Source organism: Rhinatrema bivittatum, chromosome 9, assembly GCF_901001135.1.
Source record: "Rhinatrema bivittatum chromosome 9, aRhiBiv1.1, whole genome shotgun sequence".
Lineage (NCBI taxonomy): Eukaryota > Metazoa > Chordata > Amphibia > Gymnophiona > Rhinatrematidae > Rhinatrema > Rhinatrema bivittatum.
The window spans coordinates 92,963,790-92,988,636 of NC_042623.1; the positions used below are offsets into that span (position 1 = coordinate 92,963,790).

The 24,847-nt window shown below is 40.8% G+C and overlaps 1 protein-coding gene across 7 annotated transcripts in view; it reads right to left on the minus strand.

Moving 5' to 3' along the window:
- MDFIC (MyoD family inhibitor domain containing) overlaps positions 1-24,847 on the minus strand; it is a 325,718-nt gene that overhangs the window by 172,624 nt on the left and 128,247 nt on the right. For all 7 annotated transcript variants that reach the window (XM_029615987.1, XM_029615986.1, XM_029615984.1 and 4 more), the window contains one exon: positions 17,359-17,478. In XM_029615987.1, coding sequence (XP_029471847.1) covers positions 17,359-17,478 — 120 coding nt within the window. The remainder of the gene's footprint in view (positions 1-17,358; positions 17,479-24,847) is intronic.

Consider the following 24,847-nt stretch of genomic DNA (forward strand, 5'->3'; position numbering starts at 1 on the left):
ATCTCAGATTAGCTTTCTTCAGGATACATACTTAGATAATGTTAATTCACAAGAGATGTGGAAAAGATGGGTGGAAATGCTTTTACTGCATCTCTAGCAAGAAAAGAGGAATTCCCATCCTGATTAATAAGAATCTCCTATTGTCCTGCGCTGACTCAATCATAGACCTGTAAGGCAAAGTTGTGGATATTCAGATCGCCTCATTAAAGTAAAAGCTTCCAGTGAGAGCACCCTTGTTTTCTTTGTAAAGGTCTTGGAAGACTAGCAGTTTTCTTTCTGATAATGTCTGTGGGCGTGAATATGAACTATTTTATATGCAGCTATAGATAAGAAATTCTGCTTTGTGGATAAACCTTCCTGAGTTACATCATCTCTCCTGGTCAAATGCAACTCTCTCGATCTCATGGATATTTGGGCGGCAGATACATCCAGATAAAAATGAGCAGATTTTTTTCTCACCACACAGCATGTATTCTAGACTAGAATATTCTTTTACCTCCAAATATATTTCCCTCTGGCAAAACAGGAATGCAAACTTCACCCAATAATATTCTCCAACTATGCAACAATTTCCTAATAAATCTTTTGTTAACCTGTCCCAACTAAGCCCCACAAATGGCTAGTTACTAAATCATAACTGAATGATATGGCTTTTGTACAGTTTCTCCAGGATCAGGCATCCGTCTACACTAATTTGTTGGGATGTCCTTATAGCATTCCCCCAGGGACTAAATTATATCTTACAACACGGGGCAGAATGGCTTTGAACCTCGAGATAAAATATATGTGGCATGGGTGCCACTAAATAGGCACTGGTCCTGTATTTTTTGGGGAGGCTACATGTTTAAATAGATCTATTCTGTAACGTGTTTGAAACTTTAAAAGTACAAAGATGCAAGATTATCAGTTAGGAAGATTGTGATATAGGCTACCCTAGGCAAAGGATTTTGGTGGGAGGACACTGAGATAATCCTTCCTCTAAGGGGAAGTTCAGAGTGTGTATGTGTATGTTTTTTTATAAAGAGAACTGGGAAAATTCCAGATAGTGTTTTTGGGCAGTCCCAGGGGGTATGTGAATTGTGTGTGAGTGGCAAGAATGAAGCTGGAAATTCAAAACTATAAGAAGATACAAAAATTAATCATAGAAAGAGCACCTTATGATTTTAAAGCACAAATGTTTGATAGTATGGAAGAAAAGCTTCAGACGCCAGATCTCAAGCAATTCATGCCTTTGAAATGCTATGAAAAAAAAAGCACCATCATAAATTAAAAAAAAAACCTCAGGTTTTTTTTTTTAAGTTTTGGGTTTAACAATTATATCCTTAATAAAAAAAAAACCCACAGTGAATTCCAAATGTGTGAACAACTTGTAATTCTCAGTGAGAAATAAGTCTTAATGCTGTAATGCAATGCACAAAAGCACTTATCTTAAATGGTAATTTTTAATCCCAGCGTCCGATGCTGTCAGCTTTTCACCCGTATAGGGCTGCATCAAGGAAAGAATAATATGCAGTGCTTTTTATCAGATTGTGCTTACTCATACCAATCATACTTTCTTAGGGTGAAGTTATTCACACATTAGGAAATCACTGTGTTTTGTTTTGTGGTTTTTTGTTTTTTTTTTTTTTATTAAGAATGAAGTTGGACCGGTGGTTGAAGTTCTGTGTCTGTTATAAATCTGTGTGTGTGGCCTGTGAAAGGGGCTGGTCACTGAGGAAGTTGCTCAGGGTGTGTGAGTGTCTAGAGGGTCCAGGCCACAAGAAAGAAAGAACAACTGGTGCTTCACCCAGCAGCATTGCTGGACGTGTTCAAGTGGATTACCAGTGTGCAAGATAATCTGAGAGTGCTTTCTGCTCTCTTGGATTTAAAGAGCTGCAGAAGTCTAGGACTACTGAGAGAGAGAGAGAGAGAAAAGAGGTTCTGAACTTGGAGATTTCTCTGAGGAACTGTGTTGGGGGGGGGGGGGGGGGTTGGCTGGGCCTAGGGGAGAGGCTGCAGCTGGCTATTTCTTCTCAACACTCGAGAATAGCACTGGCTCCAAAGGACCAGGGGGTGCACTGTCTTCAATGCTGCTCCAGAAATCCTAACAGCTTTTAAAGAGTGAGTAACAGTTTGAGATTTCTGTGTCAGAGGCAACTATCTAAGACCCCCTTTGGGTTCATAAGTGGGCAAAAAAAAGACAGAGTGTGGAGTGGAATTGAGTGGGCCTTCTCTGGGGAAAAAAGTGATCCATTCAGTCTGCATAGTTATATCCCAGATTTAGACGCTTGACTGCTTAAAGGATACTATTCCTTATCAAAGTCAGTTTTTGATTTTTTTTCTCATTAGTTCTTCATTATCCTGTTAATTAATGTATAGAATCCCATTATTTAATCCAATATCCAGTCCTCTACAACTCATGTCATGCAATTAAGCTTTGTAATAATCCAAACAGCTATCAAAATTAGGGAGGCTGTTGCTTGAATATCTGGTCTCCAGAGTTCCCACTGCCTAAACTAAATGGTGCCCATCCACCATCACCTGCTGGCTTCTGGGGAATTATCTATTATCAAACTGGCTATTCCATGGCCCATTGTATCACTAAGTCAATTTAGAGTTATTTGCCACTAGTTTGTGATGTGCTTTTATTCTTTCAAAATGGTGGTGGTAGACTTACTGTCAATAAATTGACTACCACCTGAAACATACATTATTACCCAGTCTATAAATCAAAGGTTCATTTTTAGTTCATTAATGTCACCTGGTAGAGTCCAGTTAGAAGTCTATTACAAATCAGAGGTTTTAAAAATCTATTTCTATGCATTTGCCAGTGAGGGAGGTGTATTTGCTCCATGTTGTAGGTATAAATGCTAATTTGACCTTTCCAATGTTTGTATAAATGTGAAGTTCACATTCACACCAACACTGGAGCAGCTGGCAGCCAGCATAACTAGATAATCATATTTATCCTTGTGAATTCATATTCATTCCTAGGATATAAATACATATCTTGTAGTGTAAAACCCAATGCATGCATAGCGTGGAAATAGATCTCATGAACTTATTTATATTTATTTTGATTTATATTCTGCTTAATTATATCTATTAATAAAGCCAAAATCCAGGACCAATTTTTGGAACTTTGACCCATTTAATAATATTTAAGAGTCCTAAGCTTACATCTCGCACATCATTTATGAAAGTCTGTTCATCTTTTCATGTCCATTTGTCTGTGTGTGAACTCATATCAGAGGCCAAAAAGCAGCAGACATGGACTTGTCATCTGGATGAGAAATCAACGATGTATGGTAGTTCCACATCTCAGGTTTCAGAGGTTGCTGTGCTAGGGACCTACAATTGGGAAGAGTGACAGGCATGACTGGCAAAGTACAGCCTTTACAGTAAATAAAAAAAACAGTGGCTCTAGGACCATTCAGGAGACTGAAGGAGATGGCAGAAATGTCATAGTAGTTATGGCACTAGAGACCCACTGCTGGGATAACAAGGTAAAAAGACATCAAAGCAATAGATTAGAGTTAGAGAGGCCCATCAGCTAGGGGGACAGGAGTAAAGGTCATGACTGATGACTGCACAATGAAACAAAACTCAGAGTACAAGAATGTCAATCCTACCCATTTACTGTTAGTTGGAGTACACTTCCAATCGCTTTATCACAATTGGGTACAATGGTCTGAGCCTGTTCCCAGTATGTGAGATTGTACAAACACCTGCCCACATTTCAATTACCACATTGCCTCATATATATATATATATGTTCCAAAAAAACCTTTACACTCCAATTCCACAGAAATCACTGAGACAATAAGGTGATAAAAGGATATCTTATGTTTATTGTTCAAAAATAAAACAAAGAATACAAGTGAGATGTGAAGGGATATCACGAGGATGATTCTGCAAAAGGGTCTCTATGTCATTTCATTAGGCATGCTTAAGGGCTTTATTAACAATAGATATTGGGTATCCTCTTGTCACAAACTTAACCCTCATTTCATTTACCCTAAGTTTATACCCTTCTTGTGTTCTCCTTTTTTCCCAATCCATTTATCAGGTGACTAGAAGCATTTACAGACACTGGCATGTATTACAACTGCATTCTATATTTCAAGAAAAGCAAATGTTGCTTACCTGTAACAGGTGTTCTCACAGGACAGCAGGATGTTAGTCCTCACATATGGGTGACATCACAGGATGGAGCCCAATCACGGAAAACGTCTGTCAAAGTTTCCAGAACTTTGACTGGCCCCTACTGGGCATGCCCAGCATGGCACCAACCCTGCAGCCAGCAGGTTTCCCCCTTCAGTCTTATTTAAAAGCTACAGGCAGTGCCGAAAAATAAAATAAAACGTTACGAATCCAACACCGCAGGGTGGCGGGTGGGTTTCATGAGGATTAACATCCTGCTGCCCTGTGAGAACACCTGTTATAGGTAAGCAACATTTGCTTTCTCACAGGACAAGCAGGATGGTAGTCCTCACATATGGGTAAGTACTAAGCTGAGGATGTCCGGACATGCACCAAATGTACCCAAAGGCGTGCAACAGGCACAACAACTGGGGCGGAATTTGGTAAAGGACATCCTGAACCCCATCGAGCAGGCAGAAGGGTGTTGGTACGTCACGCTGTAAAGAGGTTATGAAGGACAGACTGGCAGAAGATGGAATCTTGTCTTCCAGCTTTGTCCAAGCAATAGTGGGCTGCAAAGGTGTAGAGAGAACTCCAGGTGGCAGCCCTGCAAATGTCAGGAAACAGCACCGATCGCAGGTGTGCTACTGAAGTCGCCATGGCCCTCACAGAGTGTGCTTTAACACGGTCTTGAAATGGAATGCCCGCTTGCTGATAGCAAAAGGATATGCAGTCTGCCAACAAGGAGGAGAGAGTCTGCTTACCCATAGGCTTTCCTAACTTGTTAGGGTGGAAAGAGACAAATAATTGAGTGCTTTCCCTGTGGGCAGCTGTACGGTCTAGGTTGAATGCTAGAGCCCGTTTACAGTCAAGGGTATGCAGAGCCTGTTCTCCTGGATTGGCATGGGGCCTGGAAAAAAAGGTAGGTAGTATGATGGCTTGATTGAGATGAAAATCCGAAACTACCTTAGGTAGGAATTTAGGGTGAGTGCAGAGTACCGCCCGGTCCTGCAGGAGTTTAGTGTAAGGCGGATAGGTAACCAGGGCCTGTAATTCACTAACTCTGCGAGCTGAAGTGATTGCCAAAAGGAAAATCACTTTCCATGTGAGATATCGAAGTTCACAAGAGTGAAGAGGCTCGAATGGTGGTTTCATGAGCCGACCGAAAACCAGATTAAGGTCCCAAGAAGGGGCCGGAGGATGTAGTGGAGGCTTGATGTGGAGCAAGACCTTCAAAAAACATGTTACCAGGGGTTGTACTGATATAGGGACATCCCCAACACCTTTATGGAAGGCGGCTATCGCACTGACATGCATTCTGATGGAAGAAGTCTTAAGACCTGACTCTGATAGATGCCAGAGATAGTCCAGAAACTTCGGAATTGGACAGGAAAAGGGTTCAAGGGACTGAGAAGAGCACCATGACGTGAACCTTTTCCATTTGTAAGAGTAAGATTTTCTCGTGGAAGGCTTCCGTGAAGCAATAAAAAGACACGGGAAACTGGTTCAGAAAGGTTAAGTGGCTGAAGGATTAAACTTTCAACATCCATGTTGTCAGGGTCAAGGCGTGAAAATTGGAATGGCGGAGGCACCGGTCGTTTTGAGTGATCAGAAGCGGGTCCATCCCTAAGGGAATGCGCCTGCGAATGGAGAGATCCTGCAGTATTGGAAACCACACTTGGCGTGGCCAGTGAGGTGCTATGAGAATCATGTTTCCCTTGAACTGACGTAACTTCATGAGAGACTTCGAGAGAAGAGGAAGTGGAGGGAATGCATAGAGCAGACCGGTTGCCCACGAGAGGGAGAATGCGTCTCTGGGCTGAGAGCGTTTGCTGCGAATGAGAGAGCAATAGCTCTCTACTTTGCGGTTTTGAGGAGACGCAAAGATGTCCATCTGAGGATATCCCCATTGTTGGAAGATTGAGTTCGCTACAGAGGGGTTGAGAGACCACTCGTGCGGTTGAAAGACGCGACTCAGCTTGTCTGCCAAAAAATTGTCCACTTCCAGCAAGTGGGCGGGAGAGAGCTTCCGCCCATAACTGTGCAGCTTCCTGACACAGAAGGAAGGAGCCCGTGCCTCCCTGTTTGTTGATGTACCACATGGCCACCTGATTGTCTGAATCAGGATGACTTGATTTGAGAGGCAATCCTGAAAAGCCCTGAAAGTATATCTGATTGCTCGAAGCTCCAGGAAATTTATTTGGTGTTTGGCTTCCTCTGGAGACCAAGATCCTTGTGTTTGCAGATTGGCCACATGGGCTCTCCAGCTGAGGTTGGAAGCGTCGGTGGTGAGTATGATTTGAGGGCCTGGAGTCTGAAACGGCAAGCCCTGGAGGAGATTGATCTGATTTTTCCACCAGGTGAGAGACAGACTGAGTGAGTCAGTGACATGGACAATGGTGGACAGGGGCCAGATTTTAAAAACTACGTGCAGGCGTAGATTTGTGCGCGCAACCCAACATGCTCAAATCTACGCCCGGTTTTATAACATGCACGTGCAGCCACACACGTTATAAAATCCAGGGTTGGCGCACGCAAGTTGCATGATTGTGCATCCCCTTGCGCACGCCGACCCTGGATTTTATAACGTGTCCGGCTGCGCGCGCAACCCAGCGTGCTCAAATCTACGCCCGGTTTTATAACATGCGTGTGCAGCCACACACGTTATAAAATCCAGGGTTGGCGCGCGCAAGTTGCATGATTGTGCACCCCCTTGCGCACGCCAACCCTGGATTTTATAACGTGTCCGGCTGCGCGCGCATGTTATAAAACCGGGCGTAGATTTGAGCATGCCGGGTTACAAGCACAAATCTACACCCGCACATAGTTTTTAAAATCTGGCCCTTTGTCAACTGGCTCACATTTATCCACATATTTATTTATGCCTTCAAAAAATGTAGCAAATTTGTGAGGCAAGACTTCTCTTGGCTAAATTCATGTTGGCTTTGTCCCATTAAACTATGCTTAGCTATATGTTCAGCAATTTTGTTCTTTATGATAGTTTCTACCATTTTGCCTGGCACAGACATCAAGCTAACTAGTCTGTAATTTCCTGGATCACCCCTTGATCCCTTTTTAAAAATTGGAATTACATTGGCAACCTTCCAGTCTTCAGGTACTATAGATGATGTTATTTATAGTTTACAAATTTCCAAAAGCAGGTCCGCAATTTCATTCCTTAGTTGTTTTAGCACTCTGGGATATATATACCATCTGGTCCAAATGATTTGCTGCTCTTTAGTTTGTCAATTTGCTCTAGTATATTTCCAGGTTAATTGAGTTTTGTTTCAGTTCCTCTGAATCATCATCTTTGAATATCATTTCTGGCATGGGTATATCTCTAGGGCAAAATATCATACAAAACACTGAGTATTTAACATTCAAGTTGTTGCTCAGTGTTTTGTATAAAACGCTGAAACAATTATGCACCCGCTTGTACACCCCCTTGTGCGCGCCGAGCCGCGCAGTTTTCCTCTGTTCCCTCCGAGGTCAAAGCACATCTCTACAAATTATGACTACACAATGCAAGGTTCCACATTAAGAGTCACCTCTCAGAAAAAGGATCTAGGCATCACTGTTGAAAATACGTTGAAATCTTCTGCTCAGTGTGCAGCAGCAGCCAAAGCAAATAGAATTCTAGGGTTTATTAAGAAAGGAATGGAGAATAAAACAGAGAATATCAAAATGCCTCTGTATCAGGGGCATAGAGTGACTGCTGAAGTTGGTGGTGCAACAGAAATTTGCTGCTGTCAGGTGCCCTGGAACACAGTCCATCCTCCTACATTACCTTTTGAGCACTACTTTCTTTAATGTAAAAAGCCTATCAATTTTATGCTTTCAGTAACCCAATTCTTAGAGGGGAAACTTAGCTAAGTCCATCCCTTAAAATAATCACCTAATCTACTAACAGCAGTTACAATAAAATATGTGAATGAAAAAATATTTTCTGCAAGAACATTCAAAACCATTTTCAGCATGCAAATGATATTAACAAAGAGCAAACCAGCTGAAAACAGAAATGAGGAAGAGAAGACCATAATACTGTAAAAGCCAGTGAAGCTAAGTACCATAATTTTCACATCAAGAATTCAAGTTGCACAAGAAATGGACCTTTAAAATACAGACATACCCTCACCAAACACAAAACAGAAACGAGCCAACAAAAACTGTACTGGAAAACACAAACCCGACTTTATTAGGCAGTGCAACAATGAAAAAACAAACATGATCATTCCTCGCAAAACATCAAGCAATAAAATCAAGATATAAAACATCATTCATAATATTAAAGGCATGCTAATAAAAAGAATATCAACACAGCTGAACATCCAATAATTTTAAAAACCTCCATAAATCTGTTCTAATATTTCCCAAACATCAGTAAAATATTTCAAAACATCTGATCATCTGATAAATAAAACATCCATTAATTTAAAAATGTTCTATTTCCCCCAAAAAACAATTAAATATTTCAAAACAATAGAAACATCAAATTACACCCTATAATTAAAGCTAATAAGGATTAAAACATCTCCTGTTTTCCATACCTGGGACCTTTTGACTTGTAATCACTCTCAGATTATCATAGATTGGGGGAAATAGGGCTCAATCACACACACATACTAAAACATTTCTTCTTTTTCACACACTCCCTCTCTTATATACATGCCAATGCTCTCACACACACAGTGTGAGAGCCTGTGTGTGACACATCATGACCTAAAACAGTAATACACCACCTACTGGGCAAATAGAACAAGCCACACTGCTACAAATCCCTTCAGAGAAACTACACACTAGTCAAAATACTGAACCTCTGTCATACATGCACATTACAGACAGACCCCTTACTTAATATTAGAGATGTGAATCGGAACCAGAATCGGTTCGGATTCCGGTTCAGATTCACATGTGGGTTTTTTCCCATCGGGCCCGATCGCGTTTTGTTTATCGGCTGCCCAGCCGATAAACAAAAAAACCCACCCGACCCTTTAAAAGTAACCCCTTAGCTTCCCCCCACACTCCCGACCCCCCCCCAAAACCTTTTTACAGGTACCTGGTGGTCCAGTGGGGGTCCCGGGAGCGATCTCCCGCGATCTTCTGCTCCGGGCCGTCCTTTGCCCTTACCTTGTGACAGGGTATCCGTGCCATTGGCCGGATCCTGTCACATGGTAGGAGCACTGGATGGCCGGCGCCATCTTGTGCTCCTACCATGTGACAGGGGCTGACCAATGGCACCGGTAGCCCCTGTGACATAGTAAGGGCAAGGCTATCGGCACCATTTTGGTTCCTGGCACCCGACGGCACGAGTGCAGGAGATCGCTCCCGGACCCCCGCTGGACCCCCAGGGACTTTTGGCCAGCTTGGGGGGGCCTCCTGATCCCCACAAGACTTGCCAAAAGTCCAGCGGGGGTCCGGGAGCGACCTTTGCACCTTGCGTGCGCTGAGCCCTCGGGGAGACCAGCTGGCTTTCCCCATTCCCTCCGAGCAGCCTCATAGGGAACTTTCCTTTTCCCCACCCCACCTTCCCCTCCCTGTCCCACCCCCCAGCCCCCCTCCAAAAAAAACCCCATACTGTTATCTCCCGGCACAGCGGCCGTGTGGAGGCCGCTGTCCCCGCCGACGCCCCGCCCCTTTTTTCAAGCCCCGGGACTTACACATGTCCCGGGGCTTTACGCACGCCGCCAGGCCTTTGAAAATCTGCCCCTAAGTCTATCCCATGTTATTGATGCTAATAATAGCAGTGGCTATTTTCTAAGTCAACTTAATTAATAGCAGGTAATGGTCTTCTCCTCCAAGAACTTATCCAATCCTTTTTTAAACCCAGCTACACTAACTGCACTAACCACATCCCCTGGCAACAAATTCCAGGGTTTAATTGTGCGTTGAGTGAAAAAGAACTTTCTCCAATTAGTTTTAAATGTGCCACATGCTAACTTAATTTGAAATTTTGAATTGTCCAAGTGAAAAGTCAAGTCAAAGACAGCACCTTCCCATTTCAACTTCAAGTCACTCAAGTAATTAGAAAAGGATTCTTTAGGATGCATGTTATCTCAGGTCTAAGGAAACTACTACACGCTCCGGAATATCATACCATACTATAAGCTTCAATATTTCCAATTACTAACTACTGTAATAGACTTTATGTTGGCCTTCCGCATTCACAAGACAAGAAGAAGGGTAATCAAAAAGTTCAAAGTCCACAACAGTCAAGACCTGCAAGAGATTTTCAGTTTTATTTAAAGCAAGGGATGACACTGCAGGTTAAAGACAAAAGCTTGACATAGTCCCACAACACAGAATCATGTTTCGCCAATCTGCATTGGGAGGGACCTCTAGGCTATAAAGAAAACAACATTTGCAAATAGCATTATAAAGTGGACTCAAAAATGGCACAAAATAGAAAGTGATAAGTTTATCAGAGTCCATACTTACCCAAGAACATAGCGGCTTTAAACATCGAAGGCAGAAGTTCCGGCACCGGAATTTAAATACACGGAAAACGTGCCAAAACAACAATGTAATCAACGAGGTAATATCCCATAATATAATTACAGAAAAGGATAACAATGTCAAATTGAACAACGGAAACATAATGTACAGGGCAAAATTAAGGATTTAAAACAAGGATTAAATCGGTGAAGTACTCGCTGTTGCGGTAGCCTCAGTGAACATAAGCATAACAAATGTAGCAAAAGAAAAACATTTCAATAAATAAAGGATAAAATTGGCACTAAACCAGAAGTTTAAATTCAATTTAAACAGGCATAAAAGAGGCAAACAGAAGTTTTGATAAAAATATATATCAATATGAATGTAAATATAAGGAGCAAGCAAAAGAGGGTACATAAGAACATGGCATACTGGGTCAGACCAAGGGTCCATCAAGCCCAGCATCCTGTTTCCAACAGTGGCCAATCCAGGCCATAAGAACCTGGCAAGTACCCAAAAACTAAGTCTATTCCATGTTACCGTTGCTAGTAATAGCGGTGGTTATTATCTGTCAACTTAATTAATAGCAGGTAATGGACTTCTCCTCCAAGAACTTATCCAATCCTTTTTTAAACCCAGCTACACTAACTGCACTAACCACATCTTCTGGCAACAAATTCCAGAGTTTAATTGTGTGTTGAGTGAAAAAGAACTTTCTCCGATTAGTTTTAAACGTAACACATGCTAACTTCATGTACTACCCCCTAGTCTTTCTATTCTCCGAAAGAGTAAAAAACCAATTCACATCTACCCATTTTAGACCTATCATATCCCGCCTCAGCTGTCTCTTCTCCAAGCTGAAAAGTCCTAACCTCTTTAGTCTTTCCTCATAGGGGAGTTGTTCCATTCCCTTTTATCATTTTGGTTGCCCTTCTCTGTACCTTCTCCATCTCAATTATATATTTTTTGAGATGCGGCGACCAGAATTGTACACAGTATTCAAAGTGTGGTCTCACCATGGAGCGATACAGAGTCATAATGACATTTTCCGTTTTATTCACCATTCCCTTTCTAATAATTGCCAACATTCTGTTTGCTTTTTTGACTGCCGCAGCACACTGAACCAATGATTTCATGGGTTATTTTTCCCTATATGCATCACCTTGCACTTGTCCACATTAAATTTCATCTGCCATTTTGATGCCCAATTTTCCAGCCTCACAAGGTCTTCCTGCAATTTCTCACAATCTGCTTGTGATTTACATTCTAGATACTGAGTCATGGAAAAGACAATGCAACCAGTCTGCGATACAACAAAATTTAAAGCAGGCAGGTAGATGAAGAGGATGTAGAGATGGTTGAGAAAGGTATTAAGTGCTCAAGACAGAAGAGACAACTTAAGGAAAACACATCCAACAATTCAAAAAAGGTTTGGCCATTCAATAGACAAATTTAAGCTTGTAGGAGACACTGAGATGAGACGATGTATCCACCTTTGTTCATGTCAGGAAAGTAAACAAGAAAAGTTGCCACCTTGTGACGGCGGAGCAACAAGTTCTGGGACGCAAAAACAAAGCTGAGAAAGGGAATTTTGTTTTTCAGACCAGTGCGAGGTCAAGGGGGCAAGGTCAAGGGGGCATTCTCGTGTGTTGTACGAATGCTGATAAATGCAAATGTGCACAGCATGGGAGTTCTTACCTACATATATTAAAAGGCATGGGCAAAGAACTGCGTAGATGACTCTATGAGTTGAACAATCCGATGAAAAGTGAAGGGAATAGGAGATACCAGTGAGGGGACTGATGAAATTACAGGTACAAAGGAAATAAACACAAGCTTTACAGTGGCCACAGGGATTGTGGCCAGTGTGTGATGTTAAAACAGTCTGAGGTGAGGTGTATTCAGAAGAAATTAATAAATCACGGAGATTGCAACTCTACTGGAAAGCAAACCAGAGCAGTTTGTCAAACAGGGGGTAAGGGGAAAGATTTTGCCAATATCTACGATTGACAGAGCAAATGTTACGACTGGCAGGGGTGTAAGGCAATACACATGTAAAGATTTCTTCAGAAGGAGCAGATGGCTTGGTAAAGAATAGTTCACGATTTATGTGTAGAGCATGTTTCAAGGCTCTTTTGACAATTTTGGAGGGGTAGCCACATTGCAAAAAATTATGGTACATAGTAGAGGTTTATTTTAGAAATTCAGCTTTTGTACTGATTAGGCGGTGTAACCGAAAAAACTGTCCGGTGGGAATGTTGTTGCATAGATTATGTGAGTGACAACTTGAATAGTTCAACAAGATGTTTCTATCCGTAGGTTTGTGAAAAATCTTAATGGAAAAAGAAGTATGATGTTTATAAACAGCCATGTCTAAGAAGGAAATCTGAGAATGATGAATAAAAAAAAGAAAATTGCAGATGGACATTGCATGCATTTAGCCAGATTATGAATATAAAAACTGAATTTCAGAGCCTAACCAGATGACAAAAACATCATCTATGTAACAAAGCCAGGTCAGGCAGAGGGGCCAAAAGTGAGAAATATATGTAAATGGCCTCAAAATGAGATACATAAAGACATGCGATATCTGGTGCCATTGTGGCATCTATTGCAGTGCCTTCCGCATTCAACACTACGACCATTACAGCTTTTGTTAAACTCCTTGTTCAACTCGCTTAATCAACAGTTTGAAATGATTTGATCACATCACCCCAATTTTGATTAAGTTACATTGGCTCTCGATTGGTGAAAGAATTAAATATAAAACTACTATGACAATTTTCAAACTGGTTTCTGATCAATCCTGTCCATGGGCTAATGCTATTTTAAAATTTTACCAACCCTCAAAAGATTTGCATTCCTCTCAGTGGGGCCTAATAGATGTTCTATACCCCAGAGTCGCACATTTACATATTACTCAGGAACACTCCTTTTCAATTGCTGGTCCAGTCTTCTGGAATTCTTTACCAATGAAACTACGTCGGTGTGACTCAGTCAAAAGTTTGAGAGAGCTTTTAAATACCTTTCTGTTTAAGTCAGCCTATTTTTTTGTTTTATTATTTTAATTTGCTTTATAACACATTTTATTTTAATTCATTGTTATTTTGTACTTTGCATATTTTATGTCACATTATTTTAGTTTATTTGTATGTTTTATTTTAATTTATATGTATGTTCCCTTGTACATCGCCTGCTCACCAGATAGGCAATACTCTAGTTCTGTATGGGCTTTCAGTATCAGTAAAGTCCTGTAACTTCACAGTCCTTCAAAAGAGTACTGCATCTTTCAGCAAATGAATCTGTATAAAATAACATCACATGTGTGGGATGTAAGCATGAGCACATGAGATCTGACTCAGATTTAGGCATAGGCAATGTGGGCAACTGCCTATGCCTAAGTTTACATAGGCACTAGAATGCAGCTCTTGCTGCCATGTCTTTATCCGGGACTACTGTCACTGCTTTCCCACTTGCCCTGTAGAGCAGCCCAGCCCTGGAGCAACAACAACTCCATTGAGAAACTTCAGCACAGGCCCTGCAGTGCCCTGCCATATAATCCCGCACAGGCTTCTTGTTACCATGTAAATGGGCAGGGCACCACAGGCCTGTCTGCACATGAGGGGTTGCAGGCCCGTGCTGACGTTTCTTGGATTTGCTGTTGCGGGCATATGTAACGCTATTTTGGGGGTGGGGGAGAAAGATCTCCTCACACCTCCGATGACTTATTGAGAGGACCCAGGGAAAGTACTGCCTCTTCCTTATTGCCTATGGGCGCCCTGTTTTTAAATTCAGCACTGTGCGTGATGTCATAAGAACATAAGAACATAAGAAAATGCCATACTGGGTCAGACCAAGGGTCCATCAAGCCCAGCATCCTGTTTCCAACAGTGGCCAATCCAGGCCATAAGAACCTGGCAAGTACCCAAAAACTAAGTCTATTCCATGTTACCATTGCTAATGTCAGTGGCTATTCTCTAAGTGAACTTAATAGCAGGTAATGGACTTCTCCTCCAAGAACTTATCCAATCCTTTTTTAAACACAGCTATACTAACTGCACTAACCACATCCTCTGGTAACAAATTCCAGAGTTTAATTGTGCGTTGAGTAAAGAAGAACTTTCTCCGATCAGTGAATAAGATGGAATAAAACTGTGAATGAAAATACAAGTAGGCTGAGAATATGATTATTATATAGGCTAATGTAAATGTTAATATAGGTCAAACACCACAATCCTTATTAGGAAAAGTTGATGCTTGTCATTTTTAAACATCTTTTGCCAGATAAACTTTTAACATTTAAAAATAAGGGAAGTCTGTGAACATTTTTAAGGGGCGTTATCTGATAGAATAAAAAGAAGAGGGCTTGTTGCAACTAGTTTTACAATTTTTTCCTCAAGCAAAAAAGGTTTAACATGTCAAAATCACTCCCATATGAAGTAATGGGAGCAGCATGACAGTGACAGTGTTCCAGCCCAGATTTATGTCTACCTCGAATAGAAGTAAATAAATTTACATCTGAAGGCTTCCAGATTCAAATATTTCTATGAATAGGTGTTTGTAAGTATATATGGGCTCAGAAAGGAGGGCAACGGCAAGTCTATGACATGATACTTATTCCTGCATGTTCAGAACCCCTTCTTGTAAATCATGTTGGAATTTTTTTTTTATTGAAAAATAGTACCTTCCTATTTTTAAGGCAGTTGCTATTTAGCATTTTCCCAATAGGGCTTGCCCTAGAGGCATAAAATATTTGAGCAAATAAATACCAATGAGCATAAGTTAAAAAAAAAAAAAAAAAAGGAAGGACTTCCCTACACCTAAACAACAATATATTCTTTATTATTTTAGTGCTAGGGCCCTGATTTACTAAGGCTATTTTTCACATTCTGTGTCTATGGTATAAATCTTAGGGGTGAATTTTAAAAGTGGTGCGCACGCTAAAAGGCCCTTATGCACGAGTATATGGGCCACGCATGAGCAACATGAACTTTAAAAGCTGCAAATTATGGGCTCGATGGACGTGCAGATTTTATAACATGCGCGGGTCACCACACGAATATGTTATAAAATGCGATATTCGCACATACATATGCGCCGGATTTTAACAGCCACGTGTGCCTGTGTGGGCGGCCTGCGATTCGCGTGGGGCTGGGGAGGTGGGATTTTATTAAGTATGCTGGGAGACGCAATCGGGTCTAGACCAGTTCCATCCCAGACCACTCCAATTAAGGAGCGGACTGGGAGGAAACTTCCCTAACCCTACCCTTCCTACCTTTTCCCCTCTCCACTCCGACCCCTAACCTAAACCTAACTATCCCCTATTTTTTAGTTTCCATACTTACTGCTCCTCTGGAGCAGAAATATCTTCCGTGCGCTGGCTGGCTGCCGGCATGTGCTTCCCCGGGACGTCTAATGGCACTGTCTCAGCCTGCCCCCTGCCCCACCCCTCCCAGATCATAACCCTGGCCGCCCCTTTATTTAGGCCCGGCATTTCACGTGTATGGGCGGTTATGTTCATGGCCAGGCCCTTTAGAAAATGTGCACCAGCCATGCACATAACCCCCGAAATTTACGCGGCAGGGCTTTTAAAATCCAGGCTTATGCGTGTTATATGCATGTGCAAGAGTTTTAAAAAAAAAGCATTTTTTAAAACTCTTTAAAATTGAGTTGGTGCATGTCAGGGGTGTTCTGGAGTGGAGCCAAAATTTCCACACATAAATTTGCAAGCTGTTAGCCACGCATGTTTACTTCTGCTCTTAATGAGGTGTAAGTCAACCTATATCTCTGTTTAGGCCTGTAACGACTGGGTGAGGGGTCTGGGTCAACTGGAGGGAATGCAGGCTGAAGAACCAGAGGGGTTTAGATGGCATCAAGCCAGACTGGGCAAGCAGGTGGACTATGGTAAAACTGGGAATGTCCTTCATGCAAGCATGTTTTATAATCCATTTCCCTGCGCCTATTAAAGCCAACAAAGTCCTAAGGAAAATATGCAAAATATGTTTACTCTAGTAACCTCTTAAAATTAGGAGCACACATACGCGCGATAGGAGTATTTTAATCATACACATGCAACTGCATGCATCATTTAAAATTCCAGCATATAAGCACTATCGTGCCCATACACATGTATATGGAAGCTCACATAATCGTTTTAAAGTTACTTTCTCTGTAAATTAGGATCAGAATAGGAGAAAAGTTGTCATGAATCTAGCACTTATTGAAAACTGCTACCTGCTAACAGATACCTGCTTTGAACTGCATGCCCATTTCTAGATTTAGCATTAACTTTATATTCCTATCAAAGAAACTTGAAGAATGTTGTTCCTTACAGTGTAAATAAAAGCAAGACCTTATTCTACAGAAAACAGTTCTGAGCCTTGCCTTCTCTGCCACTTAAGTGCATAACCTACCGAGAAACCGGAGGTGACAGAACATAAAAAGGTTGCACACTGAAACAAACGTGTCTGCTACACCTGCTTGCCCTGCTAAATCTTACAGGAAAAATATATCACACCAGATAACATTAAGTCTCAAAAGATGATAAATTGTCATAGGAGTTCCTTAACACAATGTTACGCTACAATAAAACAAAATTCCCCCCAAATACACTTTCCTTATGTTGGTTGCAACCCTTTTGCTGATTGAAGCAGACAGGAATCATTCCAAAGAAGAAATTCTGACATACATTACAGTTGCAAAATCTATTGCATTTGACACATGCATAATGCTGTCAGAGTCAGTACCTTGATTACATTAGCAAAGCAAGTCTGAAGGACAGCAATTTGTTCTGGAAATACTTACTTTTGATGAGGTCACCATTAGTGCAATGTCCCCAGATGGACTGGTCGTGCATACTTTGGTTTCCGGAAGACTGCATGGTCTCTATCTCCTCTAGAGATATGTTTTCTTTGTCACATTTTTCTAAAGCAAAAAAAAAAAAGAAGCTTTGTTTTATTTTCATGCAGAGGCTCTACAGACTGCCAAAGAAAGATAGAAAATCTTCAGTATTTACCGAACCTAAGTAGGCAAAATTTATTATTCTTAGGAATAAAGATGCATTTAGATCAAAAAAGACAGAACTGAGACAAGTCTTGAAGTTTTGTTATGGTGTACTAGTAGAAATACCCCTTCTTTGCATGAATGAAAGTTCTTCAGAAAAGGAATTGCATAATTTGTATAAAAATACAATATTCTCCATTTTTCCCACTTGGTGAGATTATATACAGAGAATGTGAATACTCAACTATAAAAGAGTTGTGCGAGTTATGGTTTTGAATTTTTCTTTAACTGAGAAGTGGTATTATTCATTTGCTATTTGAAATGAATGGTACAACAGTACTCAAAAAAATTTCAACTTGGATATAAGGATGTTGTGTATGTGTGTGTGTGTGTCTGTGTGTGTGTGTGTGTGTGCACTTCTGCATGTCTCTGCTGAGAGATGGAGAGAAAGGGTCAGTTGAAAGTAAGTGCTAGTCCAAGCCTGTGTTAATATTAGCAATTCCACCTCTCAGCCAATCAGTGTGAGTGGCCAACCAGTGCTCATGCTGATTGGCCAGTGAAACTTTATGACACCATAAACTCAAGCATAACATCAGTCAAGGAATCCAGCTAGGCCAACTGCGGTACCAGTCTTTTTTTTTTTTATATTATGGTATAAGCAGACATTTTTAAAATTGTTTTTAACTACATTCCTCTGGTATTAATAAGGGTATATTTATTCTAAAAAATTGTATAACTCTTTGAAAAAATGGCACTGTGTTTTAGGAAGATTATCAATACAGGCAGTTGAAAAAATGTAGAACAGATGCATGAAATTTGCAGAAGCTATATTTAGGCCCACCTTATGTAGAACATTAGAAAACAAACATGCAGAAACAGCAGAAGGCTTAGGTAATATATTTAATATATATTATTTTCTCCTATATTAATAGTGCAAATTAGGACTCAAAAACTGCTAAAAAATGTGCTGAAAATAAATTGGAACAACCAAAATTAAATCATACAAACTTGCAATCTGGAGAAGTATGCTAATTATAAGAAATGATAGCATGTCCTTAAAAAGCTCATTTTGCTCTATTCAACATTATATGTTATTTAACACATCTTTTAGAAATTCTTACATTTTTTCAACCATTCCTACCAAGAACACAATATAGGCAAGGCTCTTTAGCTTGGTTCCAAAAAAGGGGGAAAAAAAAACCAAACCCTCTCAGAAGGATTAGTGTTTAAGACATACACTTTCTATTATTATATATAAATGAGCTTTCAAATTAAAGATCTGGAAAACAAAGAAAACAGTTTTCCCTCACTAACAGGAAAGAGATTTTTTTTTTAATACAGCATAAACTGCCTTTTATTCAAACAGGAAACACTGCAGCTTATCACTTCAGCAATATTTGGGTATCTGTTTCTGGATCCAGGACCCATTCTGGATGCCTGATATCATTTAGAATGGAGAAATAAATAATAGCATAATCAGAATTACCCAATGCTGGTTACTGTAGGTAAGTGAGGCACTAAGAAATTAAGTAACTTGCTACAGAGTCAGCAACAGACTAGAATTTTAACACTCAAATCCCAGGAGCTGTTCTGAGTCTTGATAACCATCTTCTAGCCCTAGGATAGCTAAAATATGTCTCCAAGGCTCACAAACAGATTTAGTTTTTATGGTAATCAAAATATGCAAATTAATTTCTTTTAGGACAAATATATCTCACAAATATGTATTCAAACTATACTGAAAACCAGACTTGTTTGGGGGTTTTGAGTTTATTTATTACAATATTTATTATCCACATTACAGTGCTAAGCGGAGTTGACCATCTCTACTCAGCATTAGCCCATATCTTCTCTGTTTTCTTATTTTCCCACAAATAACTAATTCTCAGGAATAAAAGATGTAGCATGTACATTCTGAGTAAGAGCACAATGAATTTAAGTTGGCTGTCAAAACGTAAATGTGTCCTACACCATCTCATGGACACATTAACATCTCATAAATCACATTACGTGTATTGCACATAAAGTTTAATGTGGGCAAATTGTTTCTTAAATATTTGCATTTTTACAAGCCTCTCCTAAAAAAGTAAACAGTAATACCCCAAAAGCTAAGTGTTCAATGAATGAGATGCCTCTGAAAGAATGTACAGTAACTAGATGAAACGCGCAGATCCTCTACAGTCAAAGATCTCCCTTGAAACAGCATTCTCTCCCTCCTGCCTCCTTTTCTCCCTTCCCTCTTTGCATCACAACTTTTACTCCTCCTCCCTCACTCCAGACCCATTTCCTCCTTTTATTTCTCCATCTTATACCTCTTTCCTTTCTCTTTCACCCTTTCAAATAGGGCAACCAGTTTCCTCTGCTGCTTCAGTCTTGAGCTATCGATCCATGCCACATTTGTAATACAATTCAAGTGTAGCGCCTCCCTCAGATTATACAAATGAACTGCTGCCAAGGGAGAGGGTATGCGGAAACAGAAGAAAACTTCACTTGCCTCAGTAATGGAAGGGAACTGAATGGGGGTTATGGATAACCAAACAGCAAAAGGGATAGCTGGGAACCATGTTCAAATTTTACATCAGCTCCCACATCCAATAGACACTTAACACACTCTTTTCCACAACGAGGATTATTCCAGAATAAGCAATACACACAGAGCAAAAGTCTTATGACTTATTTATACTGCATAACTAAAACTAGGAATTGAGTAGACTGAATCAAGGGTAGCAATAAAACATGAAACAGCATTAAGACACAGTAGCATAAAATGATTTCACTGCAGATGGTAGTCTCTGACAGAACTTAACACTAAAAACTATAGGGAGAACAGTTAACTAATTCTCAGATCATACACACACACACACACACACACACACACACACATATAGATAGATATAGATAGATATAGATATAGATAGATATAAAACCCCATATGTAACCCCATATATAAAACATTGGGTCCCCAGAAAGTTAGCATACCGTACTGTCCTTGGCCACTATATGTGCCAATAATATTTGGTCCCTTTCTGTACCATAACAAAAGGAAATGGTACGCAATCCAGGGAGTGCTGTGGACTGGTATGATATTTATCTTTGGTAGGATTGGTAGAAAGGCAGACAAATTCAGTTTCTCCCTGCAGTCTCCTGATCACCCAGACTTGCCTCTAACAGGCTCAGAAAGTCAGCAATGCTGTTGCACTATAATCACCGAGGAGTCTAATTTTTTTTCTTTTATGTGTTTCTTCATACTGGGGTTGACTGACACTGCCTCTTCTAAAATATCACTTACAAAATCTTGTTTCACTTATCTCAATTCCTCCCGGCCGGGGAATCCAACAACCGATCTCCTGGTTTCCGATGTACTTTGGTGTCTCCCTATCTAGGCACACTACTCTCGGGTTCCAAGCTGCATTCTTTTCAGTCAAGGGAAAAGCTCTGGTCTCTCTCCTTCCTCTACTCAGCTGTGATCCTTTCCCCCCAAAAAATACTCAGGCAGTAAAACAAACCCTGGTTTCATTCCCGATAGGTGCAACAGTCTCTCTTTTTCCTTCCTGGTTGCTGGGCCAGCTCTCACAGGCCTGGATTTATCAAAATACACTAAATATCAGGGGAGAGAGAGAGAGAGTGAGAGCCACTAGCCATAATGCCCTCACCCTAGATAGATATTTATATCTCTATGGGAGACTCACCTAGAAACTCGAGGTGAGGTTTAGGTATTCGTGTAGGGGTTAGGGGTCACTTTGACATTCAAAGTGAGATGTACAAACAGAACTGTGCTCTATTGTGAAGATTTGATGACCCTCGGAGTGAGGAAACTCACTCCAAGATGAGATTTGTGCAATGTTCTCTCAACCTAGGTTGATGTCACCCAGGTAGAGTCCATCAAGCTAGGTTGAGACAACATTGCACAAATCTCATCTTGGAGTGAGTTTCCTCACTCCGAGGGTCATCACATCTTCACAAGAGAGCACTGTTCTGTTTGTACATCTCACTTTGAATGTCAAAGTGGCCCCTAACCCCTACACTAATACCTAAACCTCACCTCGAGTTATTAGGTGGGCCTCCCATAAGAGATACACATACCTATCTAGGGTGAGGGCATCATGGTTAGTTTTCTCTCTCATAGCCTGGCTGGTGCTCCAGGAGCCTCAAAAGTACTAAAACAGGCATTGGAGAGCACATCACAAAATGCAATCAGGCTATCGCACGGCATAATGCTACTCAAAAAGGTGTAGCTAACTCCTCTTTTTCAGATTTGCATTGCATCATACGATATGGTGCTATCGCATGCAAAAATGCCTTAATGCATTTTGATAAATGACCCTATCAGGCTCACTAGGGCAGAAGAGGGCATTAAAATTACAGTCTACAGGTTAAAACCGGCCTGTTTCTCCTGTCCTTCTAGCCCACCTACCTCCCATGCATTCCCTATATGATCCATTCCGCTGTCATTCTCCAGCAGCCTGCCCAAACACCCCAACATTATCAGCGATGGCTCGTAATGATGAGCTGATATGTGTGAGGTAGGCCATTGTTGATTATGTCAGTCTATGCATCAGGCAGGCTGCTGGAGGACGCAGACAGTGTGTTTGATTCCTGGATGACATGCTCCTGTTGCTGCGGAGGAGGAGCAATTCCACAGCTCCCAGCAGCAAGGGCAGAACTGTTGCTTTTGTCTCCCCAGGTTAGGCCTCCTGTACGGTCATCAAAAGGAACTCAGGGCTGCTGCAAGAAGAGAAGCAAAAAAACAGCAAGCCCAGCCTTCACACACCAAGGGCCCATCTGCAAATAAACCTTTCTCCAACAGACTACTGGCTCCAACTTCTCAATGAAAGGTAAAATGTATAAAGTACAATTAATGCTATCTGACAGTCTGGTTGACACATACAGGAAAACAAGGCAGTGCATCAAATTACTTTGGTAGTGTACACTACTATGTGCAATGTCATTATAGACTGAAGGCTTCTGAACACTGTGAGGTCTGATTCATATATCTGCTGTGGTTGATGCATACCATGAAAACATTCAGAAATATACTGAGGAGGTAGGGGATTGTAAAATAGAGCTGACATGTGTCATGTCATTGGGAAAGGTCTGAGGGGAAGGGAAAAATGAATATAGAGTAAAATTATCTTGGAAAGTCTCATTAAACCCCTTTATGACTCTGACAAAAGTGAGTGTGAGAGAGGTTTATGGGTGAGAGAGAGGGAGAGAGCGTATGTGAGAGAATGTACAAGAGAGAAAGGTAGAGAACTGTGTGAGAGAGGGAAGGACATGTGTGAGAGGGAGACAGCATGTTTAAGAGGGAGACAACATGCATCTGTGAGACAAAGAGTGAAAGAGCCATGTGAGTGAGAATATGTGAAAGAGATAGAGAGAGGAAAAGAGCAAGCTTTAAGGGGTCCAAAGCTCAAGGAGTTCTAAGGGGACCCCTTGGCCAGTAATATGGCTTCAGGTAAAAAAAAAAAAAAAAAAAAGTTTTCCCCTCCTGCACTAGGGTCAGATGGTCTCCACTCTCTGTAAGTTGTCAGGTTAATCATGTTGGTTCTGCAGCCGAGGCATAAACTTCATGCAGAAACAAGTATATCCTGTGTCTAAATAACAAACTGATTCTTTGGTACCTCTCTTCTTGCAGCTCAGGGAAACTAATGGTTTTGGCAGTGGTTAAAGTCCCTTTGGAAACTCTGAAACATAGTTTTTATCAGTTCAGTCTTAAACATTTTCCCATTGTAGGATGCCAACACAATGTAAGCTCAGAGGGATATGGACCCAAATCATAGAACCCTGGCACATCTCTCCCCATTCAAATGGGGGCATGACCTCACACACCTGTAAATAGAGACATGAGGTTAATTAAACCAACCTAATATGGTTTAAATCCCAGCTAATAAGAAGAACTGTTACATATATAATGAGTAGATTATGTAAAGCCCAGAGTCCTTTTTATAGCAATCACCATATCTTGGGAATCTACTTGCAGTAGGGCATCATGAGTTGTTCATTTTCTTCCCAATATTTATTAGTACTACGTACTAAGTTATCAACATTAGCACCTTCACTGGGCGCATTAAGGGCACCTCATCATGTATACGACTCTCCACCCATTTCCTTTTCAAATTGGGCATCCTTCTGTGGAATTTTCTTAGGTCAAGTCTCCATTTGACCTGTTCTGGTCTATGTTTAGTTGCGTGTTGTCTGCTGGAATATAATACGGGTAATGCCTTGATTGCTGACATATTAGGTAAGCTCAAAATGAGTAATTAAGAGATTAACTTTAAGAGATTGCTATAAGAATAAATAAAGCTTAAAGTTCTACAGTAAGCTGAAATGTTCTGAAAAAGGTGACCAACCACATCAAAGGAGAATGCTAGAGCTTATACAGATACTTTTGCAAGAGTTTATAGAAGAAGCTGCTCTTGTGCATGATTTAGATATAACTATTAAAATAAGGTCAGAAGTTTAATATAATGAGAGTCTGACTGAATGTCATTGGAATAAGTGGCCTCTACTCAGAGAGCTAAAATAGATTATTGCTCCTATCTAGTAAGCGAACTGATATTTTTAAATATAGAAGATAACCTAGATCAAAGGGCCAGATGTTCAAACAAGTATGTACGTCTATGATGGCATAAGAGTATTTGGAGCAAACAACCTTTTACTGTGAGATCTGTGACCCTTGTTTAGTGTCACAGATGGGTTTATAAGTCTGTGGTTAAATGAAATGTGCCCATTGTACCTGGGATGTACATGATTGTCAATGTTTTCCCATATATGCAATGAATTGTAAAAGCATATTAAAAAAAAGACCTGTGAAATTCTAGCATCAGGCAGAATTATATTAGGTCTCCCCCCTGCATATTCTTGTATTCAGGACAAATAATTATAAGATAAGCTTTACTGTACTGAGCTTTTCTTTTTAAGGGGAAAACTGCTCAGGCCTTAATAATTTATTCTACCATTTTCTCCATCTCCTAGTCCTACCAGTCGGTTGGGTGTTGATAATACTGGGGGTATTATTAGTTCAATCATATGAATTTCATGGATGAGACATACAGGCAGCCAGGGTGATATAAAAAGTGGTAGTGTAATTGGTACAAGAGGGGAGTTATCAACATCCTTTCCTGCCCAAGGGTGGGGCACATCAGATCACATCACACATGGAGGGGCTTGCATGAACAGCCACACCAGCTCAACTGAATCTGCATTCTTCCTCCTTGGAATGTCTTTTGAATGCTCCACTTCTGACTGAGAATGTTCAGAGATGGCATATCTTTCGAATAGCATGTTCCAA